This window comes from Nicotiana attenuata, chromosome 9 (genome assembly GCF_001879085.1).
Source record: "Nicotiana attenuata strain UT chromosome 9, NIATTr2, whole genome shotgun sequence".
Taxonomy (NCBI): Eukaryota; Viridiplantae; Streptophyta; class Magnoliopsida; order Solanales; family Solanaceae; genus Nicotiana; species Nicotiana attenuata.
The window spans coordinates 41,291,553-41,310,901 of NC_031997.1; the positions used below are offsets into that span (position 1 = coordinate 41,291,553).

At 34.8% G+C, this 19,349-nt stretch overlaps 1 protein-coding gene across 2 annotated transcripts; it reads right to left on the reverse strand.

The window, feature by feature from the left end:
- LOC109232311 lies at nt 1,022-17,841 on the reverse strand. 2 transcript variants are annotated; one of them, XM_019398038.1, is made up of 13 exons: nt 17,537-17,841; nt 14,875-14,970; nt 14,586-14,672; nt 14,266-14,312; nt 11,575-11,632; nt 9,310-9,423; nt 9,033-9,149; nt 8,211-8,322; nt 7,725-7,786; nt 7,161-7,268; nt 6,731-6,942; nt 2,175-2,361; nt 1,022-1,840 (listed from the first exon to the last, which is right to left on the reverse strand). In XM_019398038.1, the coding sequence occupies exons 2-13, from the start codon at nt 14,954-14,956 to the stop codon at nt 1,779-1,781; spliced, it is 1,248 nt and encodes a 415-aa protein (XP_019253583.1). In that variant the 5' UTR covers nt 14,957-14,970; nt 17,537-17,841; the 3' UTR covers nt 1,022-1,778. The 2 variants fall into 2 exon arrangements, with proteins under 2 accessions (XP_019253583.1, XP_019253582.1); XM_019398037.1 differs by having other exon boundaries at nt 7,161-7,274.

A 19,349-nucleotide genomic window follows, 5' to 3' on the forward strand; every position in this document is an offset into this window, starting at 1 on the left:
TATTATACCATGTATATAATTACATATGCGCACATAAATAAACAAATGCGATGTACGTTATACCATTATTATAATGTGTATATAATTCTTACACACTTAACTAAAAAATAAAAATCTATAATATACCCTAAATACATGATAAAATATAATTATATATATTCATACATAACTAAATAAATACTAATTTATGATATACCATTATTATGTCGTGTATATAATTTTCTACGCATACTAAATTAACAATCACAAACCTACAATATACCCATAATATACTAATTCACTTAATTGGAAGTTCAAGGAAATGCCTTCAATGGTGCAGATTATTTTGTGTCTTCCATTGATGGTATGTCTAGTTTTGTTTGAAAAGACGGAGATCATGTATAGAAGGTTATTATTGGAGAGTTTAATTAGGAGATTTGTTGGGATTTGATTGACTACAAGATGGAAACTGCTAATATAATATTTTTGCTGCCTCATTTGTTATTCAATAAATGATGCTAAGATTCTGTAGATATTTTTTAAATATTGTCTAGTTATAAAAGTGTCTCCTATACCTTTGCACTTTCAAGTAGATACTTTCAACATTATCTACTTAAAATATCTACGGGCAGTAGTGTAGAGGAGGCCATACAAATACCTACTCCTAGGCCCTAGCAAGTAAAGGATCGTAGTGTCTTTATCTTGAGGAACGTCTTGATGTGTGCACCCTCCAATTTAATTTTGTGTGACATTATCAGACTTTAATTCAATCCATTTTCAGAGCTAACTTGGACTAACTAATTCATTTTATAAAATTAATTATTGATACTCCTGTAGATTGTAGTACACCTTATAAAATAATAATAAAAATACACTAAGAAAGTGTTGATGAAAGTTTACTTAATTTGACCGTGTCAAAAAAGATGCCACCACTCTGGAGATCAAAGATTTGTCATAAACCTTTGAGGCAACTAAACAGAAATAGAAAAAATAAAATCTGTTTTTAGGACTAGATTTTTGTACAAAAACCCAGTGCCACCACTCTAGTTTTTCTGTTTCACGTCTTTTTCACCACGGCTACAGACGCAATTCCTGGAAATGGACCTTCGGGGGCATGAACCCATCTATATCTTTAACAACTAGTATTTGAAACTCCTAATTGCATTATAAACAGAGCAAATTATGCAATCTTCCACTAGTATTTTTGTTCTTGTTTTTGACTAGCAGCACAAAGCCACTTACCACCAAACATCCGATAATAGCAATACAAATATGAGTATCCCTAGCAGCTGGATTCCAAATTGGTGCACTCATAGGCTGCCACTTATTGATTACTTAGGACAATAAAGACCAAACTTGTCAATAGCGTCAGCCAAAAAGTCCCTATCAGTGAGTTAGTATTTCCTTTTTCCAAAACAATAATGAAATATCAAGGCAATTGTAAGAGATATCATTATACTTCCCAGGATTTTCCAAGACTATGGACATTAACAAAAGTGAATATTTTAGTGATTGGCGTTCTTTGTACAAAATGATTATCCAAAAGGATATCTGAAAGTCACTAGGGTCTGCATTCTCAAGCATGTTGTATATGGAAGATTATGTACAATTGGCAGTTAGCTTTGTGAGTCAGAGAAAAAAGGAAACTTCATGTACCAAAGTCTAAATCAAAGGAAGAACGACTGTACCGTCTTCCATAAGGGAGTCAACTCTAGAATCTAGTGGAGAAGCCTAGGATGGAATAGTCCTACCATTCAGCAGAGTCAGTCAGTGGATGTATCCTACCTTACAAAGTTCCCTTAGTAATTTTGTACAACTGCGCAATTTCCCTCAGCCTGCTGCATAGGTTGTAGCTGCTTGCCTACAAAAATATGATATTTATTAGTGAAGCCAAAATAGAGGCCATAGATTTCTCTAGTCATTTCAGATAGCCGCAATAAATTACAACTCCTAACACAATGGTGTCCATACTAGAGTGTACAATTCCAGAGGGAATACAAGAGCATTTTAAGATCTCAGGGTTATCTAACCAAGCAACCTTACGACTGCATAGCAATATTCCTCTTCAACTGCAACACCACTTTTTGCTTTATCACACAATTTAAGAGGTATATCGTGGATGGAATAGAAACTCTATTATCTTGGTTATCTTTGAAACCTAATTATTGAATAAACAGACCTGGATAGACTAATACCTGGGTGGCCTGCAAATGAAGTAGAATTCGAATTATAGTCGCTGTTCGTCACGCCAATGGAGGTGATTGTTAGGACATTACTCACAGGAAACTGGGATGTGATGTTCATAGGTGGCGGACATCCTCCAGAATCAACCATTTGAAGTACATTCGGCTTTTGGACCAGTGGAAAGGAATGATCATGTGCCTGTCCCACAAGCCAACATTAGCATTTGCCGCCAGAAAAATGACCAAGATCAATATAAATCAACTATGCTTCGATAACCATCTAGTTGGGGTCAGATAACCAATATCAATCAATTCAAATCAACTACACCATAATCCCGAACTATTGAGCTATATGAATCCGCTATAGGAATACAAAGATCAGTAATATCCCAAAAAAGATATCCTTCATTATTCAGCCAAGCACCAGAAATGTAGGGTTGAGGCATTTTACTCACATATACACAGGAAAAAAGGAAGACTTTACACATGGAAGATCATACAACAACAACAACAACGACCCAATAAAATCCCACCACGGTCTAGGGAGGGTAGTGTATACGCAGACCTTACCCCTACCCCGAGAGAGTAGAGAGGTTGTTTCCGAATGACCCTCGGCTCAAGAAGACGAAAAGAAACAATATCATTACCGACAACAAATACCATAGGAATAATAACAGCATCATAAAGACCAGAAAATAGATGAAAAGCAAAAGCGATAACCAGTAAATAGACCCGGCACTATGAAAAACAAAAGAGTAATGAGAACACAACATTAACCACTAGTAGTCTAGGACAACAATCCTATCGGACTAGCCTCACATAGGTACGAAGTAGAAATAGACTCAACTACCTCCTAACCTACAGCCCTAATACTCGACCTCCGCAGCTTCTTATTAAGGGCCCCGTCCTCGGAAATCTGAAGCCATGCCATGTCCTGCCCGATCACCTCTTCCCAATACTTCTTAGGCCGCCCTCTACATCTTCTCGTGCCTTCCAAAGCCAGCCGCTCACACCTCCTTACCGGAGCATCTGGGCTTCTCCTCTGTACGTGCCCTAACCATCTGACCTTCGCTTCTCGCATCTTGTCATCAATGGGAGCCACACCCACCTTCTCCCGAATATCATCATTCCTAATCTTATCCATCCTAGTGTGCCCATCCACCTCAACATCCTCATTTCTGCTACTTTCATCTCTGGATGTGAGTTCTTAACTGGCCAACACTCAGCCCCATACATCATGGCTGGTCTAACCACTGCTCTATAGAATTTACCTTTGAGTATCGGTGGCACTTTCTTGTCACACATGGAAGACCATAAAACCAAAAAAATTAAAGATTTTAAATATGGAAGAGCTAAAAGAAAAAAGAAAAAAGAAAAAGAATCCGATAGTTTAAGAAAAGATGATCCTTTTCAATCCAAATAGTTAAGGAATTGAATTAAGGTTTTAGGTCTAGGGGATAGTTTAAATTAATACATTTTCTTGAAGGAATCAAATTTCTTTAAATCCTTTATGCAGTAAAGGATTAATACATTTTTTTTTCCATCTCAAAAAAATGTATTAATCCTTTATTTACGTTTGAAAGTTTCAAATTCACTAAAGCATTCTTGTGATTTGAGCTTTCAAACTTCACCATACTGAAAAGAAAAAGAACGGAAGCCTCATTCAAGTACGAACCAGGTAACTGACACCAACATTTTCAAAGGGTATGGGATTATCCTCAATAATGTGATTTATCAGTATCTGATTTCAGGACAAATTATCTCGGCTATGGAAAAAGAATCTCTGCAACTGTGTATTGAATATGAATAAGTCCCAACTCAACCACAAATTCTACACCAGAAGAGGGAAGAAAAAAAGACGTCGCACCCATAAGATGAGCAACGACAACAACCTCAAACATCCTGAAATGCCAAGCTAACATAGAATTGAATTAAGGTTTTAGGTCTAGGGGATAGAGCAAGGACCAGGTCAACTGGATCAGAAGCAGTATAAATGTATTACATCCTGGAATTGACAAAGACAAAATTTATTATCAGGATAAAACAACCATCACCGCAATTAAAAGAACCCAGAAAAGCTATTAGTAGAAGATTTAACTGTAACCATTTTCAACAGGCTCAATGAAGGGTTCACACCCTAATTGATGAAGAAAGAACTGAGGATGGATTTATTATACTTCAGGAAACCCACGAGAAAAAGACAAGAACACGCTGCAAAAGACAACACTACCTTCTGGCTCATTTGCTTTTTGTAACTGCATATTTACAGCCAGTTTGGTAATGAGATTCCATAGTTTTCCTCCTTTTTTTTTGTGGATCTAGTACTCTACAGTTTTCCTCCTCCTTGTTGCATCCCCAGGAAATAATTAGCAGACAATCTGACATCTAAAGATCAAGAGGTGGCATAGTCTCGCTCATTGAAGGAGCACTTGCAATGAAAAATATTGGTTGCATGCTAAATGAATATAAGTTCATCTGTCATTGCAATCTCAAATGGAGATCACAGTTCTTAAAGGCGAAAAGCAAAAAAGAACTAAAGTTTGCTTGTGTTTTAGTGCAAACCACAGTTAAATGGCCTTCTGTGAAGAAAAACACTGATGAACAGAAAATAAGGAAATAAGAATGCAAGAAAATAACTACAAAAGTAAATAATTATTTGAACAGAAGAATTTTTTTATAACCAAAAAAAATCTTCTGTTCAAGTAAATATTACTTTTGAGTTAATTGTCCCACTTGTGGGATTACACTAGGCATGTTGTTGTTGTTTTGAGTTAATTGTAAAAACGACAATTAAGTAAAATATATAAAATAGAAATCATGCAGATCAAGTTCATGACACATTTTAAATTTATCATCTAGATGTAAAAATTACCGGCTTAAGTTTTTAGTGACTAGTTTCTTTTTTACACTAAATTCTAATTCCATATACCTAATCACTAAATAGTTCATTCATAACTCTTTGTTAAAAACAAATACATCATATTGCCAGATATATATTTGTCTAATGTTGCCCCGATAAACTCACAACCCACTAGCAATTAGGAGCATGCAAAAGCAATAAAAGCACCAACTAAGCAAAGGAGAAGCTCCACTTGGGCTTTAACTAGCTTAAGAACTTAGCAACTTTTTAACACTGAAGGAGAAAAGAAGCACTAGAATATGAAATGCAATAGGCACTAGATTCTCATGATAAGCACTGTGTTTTCATTCATATTCTGTCAATGTTACAGGATTTTCTATAGGAAGTAAACTCTAGTAATAACTACTTCTATGCCTCAATCCCAAACAAGTTCGGGTTGGCTATATGAAGCCTTAGGCCTCATTTGTTTGCACTTAATGGAGGTCTGAATCTTTATCATTCAGATCTCAGACATTGAGTGCGTTTGTTTTTAAAGTTTGAATCTTAATTATTTAGATCTTAATCATTAAGTGTGTTTTTTTTTTCCAGACATTGAGTGCGTTTGTTTTTAAAGTTTGAATCTTAATTATTTAGATCTTAATCATTAAGTGTGTGTTTTTTTTTTACTTCACAACCACTTATGGGTCTGAATAGGTCTGTATGATTAAGATCTATAACAGAGACTTAATTTCATTAAGATGCTATCATCCATATTCATTATCAACTACCACCACGGCACCACCACCACCACACTACCATCATCCTCAATCGTAGCCGCCACCATTATCGACTATTACCACCCACCATCTCCACCACTCCCACCACCATCATTCTCAACCACAATCAACACTCATCCACCTCAACTACCATAACTAACCACCCCATTACCATCAACAATCACAGCGGGCACTGCCCATCATTATAACCTACTACCACCCACCACCACCTTCCTCAATCACAATTACCACCACCACCCGCCATTATTAACTATCACCATCAACTACCACCATCCTCAATCATAATCGCCACTACTACCAATCACCACTAGCTACTACCTTGAACCACCACCATCAACCAAAACTACCACCAACCACCGCCTCTAGTCGGCATCCACCTATTAGCCATCACCACCAACAACTATCATATTTTAAAAAACTATATATTTTATTGATAGAATATTTGATTAATTAGTATTTCATTTGAATTTTATGTTTATTAATTTTCAAATAAAGATAAATTTTATTCATTCAGATGGTAAATCAAACAGTCTTAATCATTTAGTATTCAGATCTTAATACACATCTTAATATTGAGATTTGTATTCAGATTCAGATGTCTTAATCTTAATACACATCTTGAGATTCAGACGTCTTAATCTTAAAAAAAACAAATGAGGCGAGGTCATCTCAATACAATAAAAAATGGAAATAAAAATTACTCGAAGTTCCCTTTAATTTCTATTGGCATATAAAGCTCCGACATGACTAAAAGATTTCTGTAAACATAGGAAGGAAGTAATCTTAGTAACTTACCACTTTTTCCAATTACAAAAATTTTGATGCATGAATTTGATGAATGGTAATTATCCGAAATAGAAATTAGCCAGGACGGCCTGAGGATGAAGCAAATATAACAACCTCTTCCGAAAGAAAAAAGAAAGAGGTCAAACCTTCTCCTGCTGGTAATCAATTTGTATATGGGAGTTGTTGCTATGATACAATATGTCAGCTGGCATAACATTACTTTTTAAGACTTTTGGACAGGCAAACTCGCTGCCACTGTCATTACATGATCCCTCATGATACAGATAGCTGAGAGCTGATTTGAGACGATGTTGTCTTTGAGAATAATACATCTTAGTTGCAAGTGGATGTGGAACATCTGGAGGTCAACAGAATACGAGCAGTACCATGTAAACATTAGCATTAGAAGTTAAGAAAAAAGACACTGTAGAAAATTACTCAAAGAAGAAATCACCATGAGCATTAGAAAAAGTGACATGGGAAATTCTTTTGATTACAGAAGTTTAGGACTTTGTCTTTCTAATATGGAAAATATGGGGTCTCTATGAGCAACTGAAGGAAAAATGTGAATACTACCTTCAGCCCTCGAACGAAATTTTTGGACTTGAGTGAGAATTTTAACTGCGATAGCAGGACTACCAGTATTGTCACTGCCTGCACTTGACCTTTCTTGATGCTCTTCACCTGAAACTTCAAAATAGAAGCTATAGATGAGCCATTTTAAACAATGAGAATAGACCCCAACACGAATGCCCTCTATTTTCTCCTAAAAGAGTATAGAGAGTTTTCCCATGTGCTAGCTAACTATGTGAATCGCCTTCAGGAGGTAAATCTGTCTTTTGCAACCCTTCACCCCAAGAATAAGGCACCCAAAGAAAACACTGAATTTGTTACAGGAAGTACTCTTGTTACCACTCAAAAAGTTCGATAATGAAATTTTGAATAAGACGTTTCACACAATATGTACGGAGTAAAGCCTAACAAGATATATCCTGGTACAACAAACAGAAGTGTGAGTGTTGAATAGAAGCAGATTTCAGATTTTTTACCTTTGCTAACGCCAAAAAATGGAAGTAACAAATATCTTCATTCCAACTATACAGGAAGTAAATATATGAATAAATATAAATCTGTCCTTACAGGGAATACCCTCTCCCGAATTTGCCGACCAACTCTTAGTAACAGTATTTGCTGCACCAAAACTACAAAATGAAGAAAAATGCCATTAATTTATGAAATCAAGAAAAAGGATATCCCAACAAAATTCAAAGAAATTAACCACTTAATTTGACATGTATATGACTTTTCCCGATGCACATATGTCTTTACAATTTAGGAACTAATCAACTGGTAAACTAAAATGACCTGAACTACCTATAAAGCAAGCATATATCTCAATCTTTAAGATGAAATAATAATATTGCATTTTCTTCAGTCATGAGGCATCATCAATAGGTTAAATGGTTTTACTGTCAAGAGACAGCACACAATATGCTCCAATTTTAACAACCATTTGATTCCAAATAATTGTAATAACTAAACATCAAAAGACAGTTGGAATTATGCATTCAGAAAGATGGAGAAGAAAATGCATGAGATTGCCTACACCAAGGGATAAGTGCATACATCTTGGAATGTTTTTCCTGGTGTGAGATTGCACCTTCTGAGCAATCTACAAGTCCAGGACTAACCATGGAACAACTTCTCATGGTGGCCGCATTTAAGTGTGATGAAATTCCTGCAGTTGTAGGGAAATGAACCAGGAAACCACCATAAGAACCATACCAAGAGGTAGCTTTTGCAAAATTACTAAATATCAAGCTCCTTGGACTGCAAGGGAACAGAGTAAGGCAATATAGAGGGACACACAGGTAACTGCATAATCATTTTCGTTTGGTGACGCACCTCCTAAGAAATAGAAGCTCCTCGAATTGAAGTTTCGCAACCCTCTCCCACCTAAATCGTAACATTAAAAAAGGGAACACTTTGTCCTAGCATTGAAAAAGAACTTCTTCCTCCGTTTCACTTTATATGATGGTGTTTGACAAGGTACGGAGTTTATGAAAGAGAGAAAGAAAGACTTCTGACACATATCAATAGTACCATTGGAACTTGTGGTCTTAAAGGATTCCACAATATTTCCATAGCTATAAGATCATGTCATCAACAGTAAAAGGGAAGTTAAAGCTTATTTTGGAACAAACTAAAAAGAAAAAAAGTGGCATATAAAATTAAATAGAGGGAGTATAAACTTTCCACTAAAAATGCGCATTTTAATTCATCAAACAGAGTGAGGAACATAATAACAGTACCAAAGAAGCGTCAAGTTGAAAGTAAGAAACCAGAGAATACAACTAAGCTAAATCCTATGAATCGTCAGTAAAATAAGGAACATGACTACTAGGATCATAAGGAGAACAAAGAACATGAGCAAAAGGAGGATGATACTTTTATCTTCAGGAAAGGAAACAGTTGAAAGATGCTCCTCTGAACAGCATGGCAATGCAGCAAAATCACTTTCTAACAATTCAAGTTTGGCTTTCTTTCTGACTGATCTAGGTTGGTCTATAGGAAATTAAAGATAGCAAATCATTATTAAGCAGCAAAAGAGAAGTTAAGTATGCCATCAGATCTAAGCTTACAGAAAACTGCAGCGATGATCTCATGAACTTTTCTTCAAGAGCATGAGACAACAAAAGACAGTGCTCATATAGGTAAAGGATACTAGAAGATGCAGTTAGTGACTTTTTTCTCTCTTTCCTTGGACGTTTCTTGTGTGCTGCACCACCATTGACCTCCAAAACAATATCTTCTGCGGAGTATAATGACTTACAAAGCTCTGAAAAGATAAAACTGTACACATTAAACATAATGAAGGATATTCATTTAAAAAATTGGAGGATAGAGAAGGCAAAAGACAGAGTAGGTTTAAGGCTGGTCATCACTTTCCAGACTAAGTTAAGACAAAACTCAGCCATGGTGATATTATCTTTTTTAACTTTTGGAGAAATTAATATGGATTGTGCAAAGACTCAGCCTACTCGGCAATTTAAGGGTCTTTCTGCGTACATCAACCACCCAAAGAACGAGGTTGATTAGTCCACGAGGAGAATAAAAAGATACTGTTTATATATCAAAGAATTTAAGGAGAAGCATCGGAGAGAAGGTACTACTACATATCAATCACAAGTTACTTAGGATTGGCAATCCTCATTATAAATTTGGCTCTGTTTGAACCCGTTTTGTTACAATATTCAATAATTTAGTGTACATCTCTAAGTCTAGAGGCCTTCCTCATTTTCTACTGATCTACTAGGGAAGGACAATGTGACATTTATTCTCAAAACACAGGCAACTGTCAAGATGGTTTTTGTCAAGCTTGAAAGCTCAAATAGAAAATCAACACATCAGCAAGAGTTTTAAGATAAAATCTAATGGAACACATTTATGTTAAAACTAGAAAAGATTGAGATGGTAAGGAGAGATGGACACAGTCCACCTTGTGCAACTAGTTAAAAAGGGAAGGGTAATAAGGATTAACTACTGTCACTTAACAGAGTACATAGTTCTTTATCTGGGGAGGGTAGTGTGTACGCTAACTTTACCCCTACCTTGTTGCTTATCAATGACGGCATTTGGTTTCTCGTCCAGTAAATTAACTTTATATGTTAACATATCCAGGGGTGTAGCCAAGTGATCAATGGAGTGGGTGTAAACCTTAGAGGCCAGGATTAAAATCCAGTAAAGAGAATATACCAGGTGATTTCTTCTCATCTGCCTAAGCCTTGGTGGGCATAGTTACCCGATACATGTGCTGGTGGGATATAACAGGTACCTGATGGAATAATTGAGGTGCATGCAAGCTGGCCCGAATACCATCATATCATAAATAAATAAACTAATTTCATGTTGACTCTCTGTATCATGTCGACAAATTATGATATCCCAGTCATCATCATGCTTCCCCCCTCTTTTTAAAATAGGTCCTAGCTAGCATGTGCTTCAACGATGAGACATTCTTTTGTCATTGTGAACAGTTACTGTAATTCATTTAGGAAATGGAACAAAATTCCAGACAAGATATGGTAGAAACATTAAAAATATGTAATTAGTTAGAGCATTCATTTGCACAAATTAATTTTGAAGAGTCTCTAAAGGGGTTTATAACTTCTGGGTACTCCACTCCCTCTTCCACCAATATCTTGCCTCCTTGTCTTTGATGCACCTCACTTGATCCAGGTCCCAAGCATTTCTCCCTCATGGAAAGAGATGGCTATAAGACTAGTGCAATCAGGTAATCGACCAAGTAATCCACATACACGATAAAAAAGTATTCCAGCCCTGGTGTACTTATCCACTGGCACTGAAGGAGAAGAATGACAAGGTCTGCTTCCACACTAAGGATTGCCGCTTAGTCCCAATCCAAGAGCAAACAAGAGACGCCAGAGAGGGAACCAAGCACGAAAGTTGGACTGTTGGAGATAGTGTTAACAGTAATAATTAAACAAATAAAAGTATCCTCTCAGACAGTTTGGAACTTCTAGATGAGATGGTTAAAGAACTCAATACAGTTGGTCACACAAGCTTTTTGAGAATATACTTGTCCCAAATTGGCTAAGGGTCTCCAACGGCTCCAGACCTCGACATACAATGAAAGGAGAATATGATCTATAAAAGAAATGAAGAATCCCAGAAAATCCATTACATTGTAATTGTGGCACTAAGAATAGCATTTTGGAGTTACTTTAAAAAATAGACATTTACGCTGTCTTAGAGAAGAAATCCTAGAGGGAGGTAATGATTTTGTGACTAGTATCCTATAGCATATCATGTATGCTGCTATTTCCAACTATGATGAGTCCATGCAAATGTAAACAGAAAGAAAAAGCATCTATTAAAGTGCAGAAATAAAACTATGCAGAGCAATTGATGTATAACTATAGCAACACTAGAACACATGATGTTTTAAATTATTAAAAACAGAAAAAACCTGCGTGGGCAACGTATTGGCTGGCCTTTATTGGCTTCTTACAAGCATTGCAGCATACCTTAAAAACAAATATTCAAGAATCAATTACTCCAAATACATGAGGCTACGACTGCAGTGCATTAGGAATTATCATCATGCAAGCAATCATGTAAGTCCTTATGAGTTTATCATCACCTGGTTATATATGTCAAATATTCTTTTTTATCAGTGTTAAATCTACTATAGGAGAAAATTCCTAACAGATGTCAACCATATGTCCTTGTACGAGTTGAGAGTAAACTCTTTGCTGCTAGACTTACAGAATATGTTTGGAAGGAGACCAAAACTAAAGCAAATACTGCCATTATGAGGACAAGCAACAAAGTGAAGGGAGATGAGAGAGTTATTGTGCACTCTTTCCATTCCAATAAGATTGGGCTACTTTTATTTTTATTTTTTTGAGTAAGAAGACTGGCCTACTTTTACTCTGCCTAAAAAAGGTTCTCCTATTTCCAGAAATGGAAAACTTTTTCCCTCCAACAATTCAAACTAATATAAACTATTACAACTCTATTATGTTAACTTTGATGCAACAACATTTTAACTAACTACTTCATTTTTTATAGTTTTCAACTACTATTTTGAATATTTCGACATCAAATTCTCCCACTTCCAACATTTTAATAGTGTTTGGAAATTAATGATATTCTTGTCCAGTAACAATGTCTAGAGACAACTTTTTACTATCATCATCACGGATCCGTTTGAACAAAATCTGATGTCCTAAACAATAAGGTTTTGAGCAAACAAAACGATGTGGAACCCACCTGTTGGGTAGAACAAAAAAGTATCACAAAGTGTTGACAAGTGTGTGTTTCGTCACATTCTGCCTTTTCAATCACCCCTCCCCCAACTTCTTCATGATCTTTGCTTTTTCTTAAAACAACTTTTTTCAACATATATGTACTATATCTCTCTCTACATACACACACACACAGCGAAAAGAAAAAACAGAAAGATATTTAGTTGGTTCTAATGAATTAATCTCATCCGTAGGAAAGCCTCAAACATGATTTATAGCTTTAATAAGAAATTCAAAAGACAAACCCAACACTAGTTCCTCCAAACAAACACAAAACCAATTCTTTCAGATCCTAACGTGCTAACTGTTCTACAAAACAAAACAATTTGGTTTCTAAAACCGAAATAAAAACCAAAGGTCTCAAATTTGAACTCCAAGTAAGTCTTTAGCAATAAAAAGTCCACTCACTTTTGCTGATAGGATTATTCATTAGGAGCCATAATTTAACTTTTCTAATCCATTATGATGATTGAAGGCGCTAAAATTGAATAAGGTAGACTTAATAAACACATGGATGAGAATTGTTAGAAATGACTTTCTCAAAAGGTGGATTAATTTAGAGTAGAAGACAAGATGGACACAAAGGATCTATATATACGATACTGGAAGTAGGAATCAGGCGTAGTTGTTAAAATTAAACTAAGTGCTTACCAAAATCCTTTTTATTCTGGTTAGAAACTTCAACATCCATGTAAGGATAAATGTGAATTTTGAGAAGGACCATAAATTTTGTATTGTGGACTCAAATAGAACATAATGGTTATGGAGGATTGATATTCTCAACCCGAATTATTTTGGGATTGAAATCTAATTGATTGACTGAATAAGAATTTTGTAACAGTTGCTATTATAACTTCATATTAACATATACCGTTGCCCCTCCCCTTTATTTAAAGGTCTAATATCTTCTAATGGCAGCACCGCAGCAGCCAAAAGAATATCTTCAATTTATTCGTAACTTCATACTTTTGAAATACTACCTTCAATTTTTAATTTAAAATTCTATAATACAGTAACACTTGAGCCAAGGGTCTATCGGAACCGGCCTCTCTACCTTCACAAGTTAAGGGTAAGTCAGCGTACATATTACCCTTCCCAGACCCCACTTGTGGGATTTCACTGGGTTTGTTGTTGGTGTTGTTGTTATAATACAGTAACTAATATCTCTTCATATGTGTGAACTCAATCAAGATATCAAAGTTCCAAAGGACTCACTTGTTCTACTATACCCACGAATATCATCACATCAAGTCCTAAGGTAATCACTTGCCAAATTATATGACCCTGCAAAACTAGCCCTTTCTACTTTAGTCCATCGATACATTTTATCAACAGAGCAAGCGCAGTTGTTGTTTTTTCCCTAACTACCTTTTTCAAGCAAAACATGAAACAGAAGTTCCTCCTAGATTCTCTTATTTTTTATTCCACATAAGATGGGTAATTTATCAGAGTAGATGCTGAAGGATGTGGTTTCTTCAGCAGTTTCTCCACAGACACATTCAGATAAAAGTCATAGCTGAGTGTTATAAGTAGCGGTACAACTACTTGTGACCCAATTTCTGCCTTAAAACATATGGCAGTCCATGCACAGCCCTGCAGATAAAGCTTATTTAGCTATATCCGAGGTTAAAGAAAACATGTATGGTACTGCATTTATATCGTTATCATTCTATTTTTCATGTTTTTAAATACTGACAGAGACAAAAAAGGCCATACTCTCTTCTAAACTGTGCGCACCAATGTGAAGCAATTATGGGATGAGAACTTGTCTAGCAATAAAATTTTACAATGATATCAACAAGTACGATGATCTTATTCCAGAACTAATAGGTGCACTTTCTGGACCTTACCAAATGCAACGGATCAGTAAGTGGCCTCAAACCAAACACGTGCATATCTGCAAAAAGAGCATGTCAATGTACTTGAAGAATAAGAGCAAACAGTAGATGAGTTAAATGGTAAACCGAATGATACACCTGAAACTTCAAAGCTTGCTGCACCGAGATTTCTTAAACTAGTATTTACCTAAGTGTTAAATTGTGAATCTAGATGAAAAAGTAGATCTTTATCAATAAAGCATGTAAATCAAGCCAAGATCACCATGAACTTTTTCTCAACTTCCCCATCAAGTATCTGGACCAGAGGTGCAAAATCTAGAGAACATAAGTACCTTCTTCATCAATCAAATTTGCTTCATCTGCCTCTCTCAATTCTCTTTGAATGTACTGAGCAGCAAATTTAAGGCGGCCTGCTTCGTCTGCCAAGGAAAGAAGGCAGTGAGAAACAGAGGAAATAATCTCAACAAACAAAAGAAAAAAAAGATTCAGTGGGAAAAGCAAATAGAAGGATATAAGACAACAAGGAGTACACTGGACCAGGTCTCTATTGCGAACATGATAGGGCACAACTAAATGCACATAGAAGCACACAAACAATCTAAATTGAGTTGTACTATTCACCTGAAGCTGCTTGTTGGATATTTCCAGCTATAAGAAGCCTTGCCAAGGCTTTCATTCTCCCACTTCCAAGAGGACATACCATCGAGCTTTGTGAATCTGCAATTTAAAAAGATAACTTTCCAGTAATTTGAAGAATTTTATGCTAGAAAACTATGTTTGATTAAGTTATGTACTAAGTGAACAACCTATAATTCTTGACTCAAAGGAAGGACAAAAAATACTACATGCAGAATAAAGAGCATAATAAGACTTCAAATAGGGGACTTCCACCTCATGGCTACAGTAAGCACTCCTAGCCTTACAACTTACAAGAGCCTTTTCAGGGGATAAGTAAATAATTCGAGCGACCATTTACAAGTTTCTTTCATCATTAATAGTTCCAGTAGTATACATACCCGCGCCATGCGCGGATAATATTCAGAAATCAACGGCAGAAAATGTTATAAGTAAAAAATAGTAAAGACATATGATACTTCTTTTAACTAGTTTTGTCTTACCATTCAAAAAACTAATTTTACAAATAGCACCGATTCTAAGATGGAACTCTGTCTATGAAAAAAAAATATTGCAATCGAATAGATAGTTTTCTAAGTAATATATCATGTATGAAAAATCAATTATATATTAATAAAATTACAAAAGTATAAACATATTTAGTAGAATTTGAACCAAGGGGAACTATATATTTTATTATCAAGGTGTAAGGACATTAATAAACAATTCTTTCTTTCTTTATCCTGTAATCTTTGTCTATTATCCATCTTTCAAATAAACCCCTATTATGCCAATCCCTAAAATTGCATGTTTTCTTCCTTCTTTCCTTTTCTCCCTCTCTTCTACGATTAACTGAAAAAGATTTTGCTCCCTTTTTGGTAGTCTACGAAGTATAAAAATATACATTATATTCCTTTCTATCTCAAGCACTGAGATATGATTACCTTTCGAGACTCTAGTAATTATTAATATTAGATATTTTTAGTGTTGTATAGACACACCAAAGCTTCTTTGATCTCATATGATTCAGAGTTAAATTATTAATAATGTTATGTGATTTAATAATCAGAACAATTTCTGTCCCAAAAAAGATGCAGTTTTGCTGCATCATTACTTGAAAAAAGATAAACTATGCTCAACCCCCTATTCTTAAAGAACGCTAGCCTTAAAGTTGTAACATCACGGAAATATAAGACAAGAAGGAAATGGGTAACAAAAAGAAGTCGTCGGGTGTGGCAAGGTCATGATAACAAGCTAACTTCTGGATTACAACAACAACAACAAACCCAGTGTAATCCCATAGGTGGGGGAGCTAACTTCGGATTATGAAAATCAAAATTTTCCTAAGAATGTAGAAGTAACCTCGACCCATAGACTCGTGTAGTGGACCCCTTTGTTAAGAAGATGTTACAAGTGCTTTGTTGTTGTTGAGTGTAAAACCTTTGATAAGAGTGTCACCCATAAAAGTAAAATAAAATTGAGGAAGTTGCCCGTATTCAATCAATCTGTTAATCAACAACTTAGTCAATCCCAAATTAGTTGAAATAGGTTATAAAATTCTCTGTATCCATTCCGCTCTGTCGAGTATTTGGAGGATTAATCATAGTTAGACCATGTTACGTTGGATATCAACCCATGGGAACCCTACCCCAAGTAATACTCTGGAAAAGCTAATGTCAGGCAAAATTAGAACTTACAGCAACAACTACTACTAATGTTACTACAACTATGCCTCAGCCCAGACAAGCTGGGGTCAGCTATATGAATCCTTACCGACCACGTTACTCCATTAAAATCATCTCATGCCAATATTATGCAAGTGCAAATAAAAGTACTAGAAGTTCTTTATATTTCGTTAATGTATAAACCTCCGAAAGGTTAAACCACTCCTAGAAAGCATAAAACCTACAGCACAATTGCTAATGTCTAAAACATATCCTCAACTAATATGTATCACCAATATAGATATTTTGCTTCCATTATACCCTATCTTTTTCCAAGTCAGCGTGGATCCCCAGAAGTTGTAGGCCCTTCGAGATAACCTCATCTTCTTTTTAACACCTTCCCTCATCATGGTTTCACACCGATGGACCGGTGCATCTGGAGGTCGACGCAGGACATGACCAAATCATGTCAAGTGACCTTCTCTTATTTTACCGTGATCTCTGCTACTTGAACCTTCTCGTGGATGTAATCATTTCTAATCTTATCTAATCTTGTATGAACAATACATCCATATTAAATTATCGACATTTTGTCCAATAAAATACCACAAGTATCCATTCTCTACAAACAAAAATATCAATGATGAAAAGTTTCACTTATCCAACCAAAGATGTGATGTTTGATAAAGGAAATCCATAATGCATGTCTATGTAGCACTGCGTGAATGAAAAAACAAAATAAAAATCAGTGAGTGTTCCCACAGAACTGGTATGTCAAGTACATTGATCATGAACTGCACATTTGGCGCAATGCCATTACTAAAGCGCCACATAAATTGTGTGAAATTGACGAAACAATTGATGAGTTATACTTCGATGAATTCATCATAAAACGCATATAGTAGAATTAAAAATAAAATTTTCTTTTCAGAAAATTAAAATCAATTTAAAAACGTAAAAAAATAAAAATAAATTGAAAGAAATGGATAACATAGCGACATTACCAGAGTTCACGTTCGGCGATCAGTTAGAATTTCTAAAGAGCAGATTCGGTGGGTAAACGATAAGAATTGAGCGAAATATAGAGCAAATTCGGAAATTCAGTTTGAAAATGCAAAAGAGGGGATAAATGAGGAGAAAAATGACAATGCTGATCATTGAAACCCTAGAATTCCATTGAACGAACTCGGCATATTTGAGTGCAGAATTCACGTAACCGATGAAAGGGGTGAAGGGAAAAAAAAAAAGAAAGAAGAGGTGGCAAGCAAGGAAGCCAAGCAGCGACGAATAAGCGAGAGCAGTTTTAAGGCATGTTGAAGTGTTTGAGTGGATAGTTGAATTACTTAAGGAAAAAATTTATTAGAATCGGGTGAAAATCATTTATTACTTTAAAAATCAAACTCCCTCTCAATTTTGAACAAGTATTATTTTTCCTCTCAATTAACTTTTTAAAATACCTATTTTAACTTCTATATTATCAATATAACTTCTATAACAATTAAATTTCATTTTCAAAACAAAAAATAAAAAATGATAATCAAGCATGTAATTTAATAATGTTGAATAACGAAAAGAACGAGCAGAATAAATATTAAAATATGATAATTTGCTCTAATCAATACCTTTATTAATAGCAATAAAATTTTAAAAATCTGCTTAAACAATCAAGAATTAAAAAAAATGGTGAGAATCTTATAATACCATTCATGTAATAGAAATTTTTTAGATTAAGTAAAAACATATTTATAACAAACTCCTAAAAGATTATATACTTACTACTGAGAAAATATAATTTAAATATATACTTAATGCGCGTTATATTATAATAAAAATCATAAAAGTATGGTAGATTTTGTGATAAATTTATAAAAGGACTATTCTAGTTATAATTTTAACAAATTTATATGTAATTATAATTTATAACAAGGTATAATATAGGTAAAATTATAGAAAATATCACATAAAATAAAAAAATAGCATTACATAGAGGAGGGAATTGAAAATGACAAGGACAAAATAGACATGGCGTAGGATAAAGGGAGAAGAATGATATTGTTCGAAGTTGTAGGGAGAAATTGACTTTTAAAACAAAGTTAGGGGCGCAAATGATTTTCACCCATTAAAATCTTATATCAATGAATAAAAAAATTAAATGATGTACAAAGTCAATAACATAAAGTTACAAAGTTTTTTAGGATTAGCATCAGCTCGTCTTTTTTTTTTTTTTTTTTATTTTTTATTTCTGTGGTTCTTCTTCTTCTAGCTTTATGGCTTATTCTAAGTTTTACAATAACAATTTTGATTTAAAAAACAGTTCTGTGAACTAAACTCCTATTATGTGCGGGGTCCGGAAAAAAATCGGACCATAATTTTTCTTTTTAATCATAGAATGATTAGTGTTCACACAACATATATGAGTAGTGGTATTAGTCTTTATTGATGGTTGGTTATCTAAAAATAACTTTGGTGCATTTCATTATAAACTTCATTTTCATTTTTAAAGCAGGTCATGTTCTTTCTTTTGGAGTCTTCAGTGAGTAAAGGATAGGACATTCATCTAAAGATGTGCTGAGCGAAGCCTCTACTGAAAATGATCTCCTAGTTGTACCTTCCTTTCCTTGTAAGGAGAGGTATAATTGTTTGTCACTTACATTTACATTTTTCAAATGTTATATTGTAAATTTAAAGTCAATATATAGTTTGAAACATTAACGACATAAGAATTTCCAAAAAGAAGACATAGGATTCCAAATGACTATTTAACCTCAATATTTTTCATTATGCAAGTCAAACATGCTTGGGACATGATTTTCACCT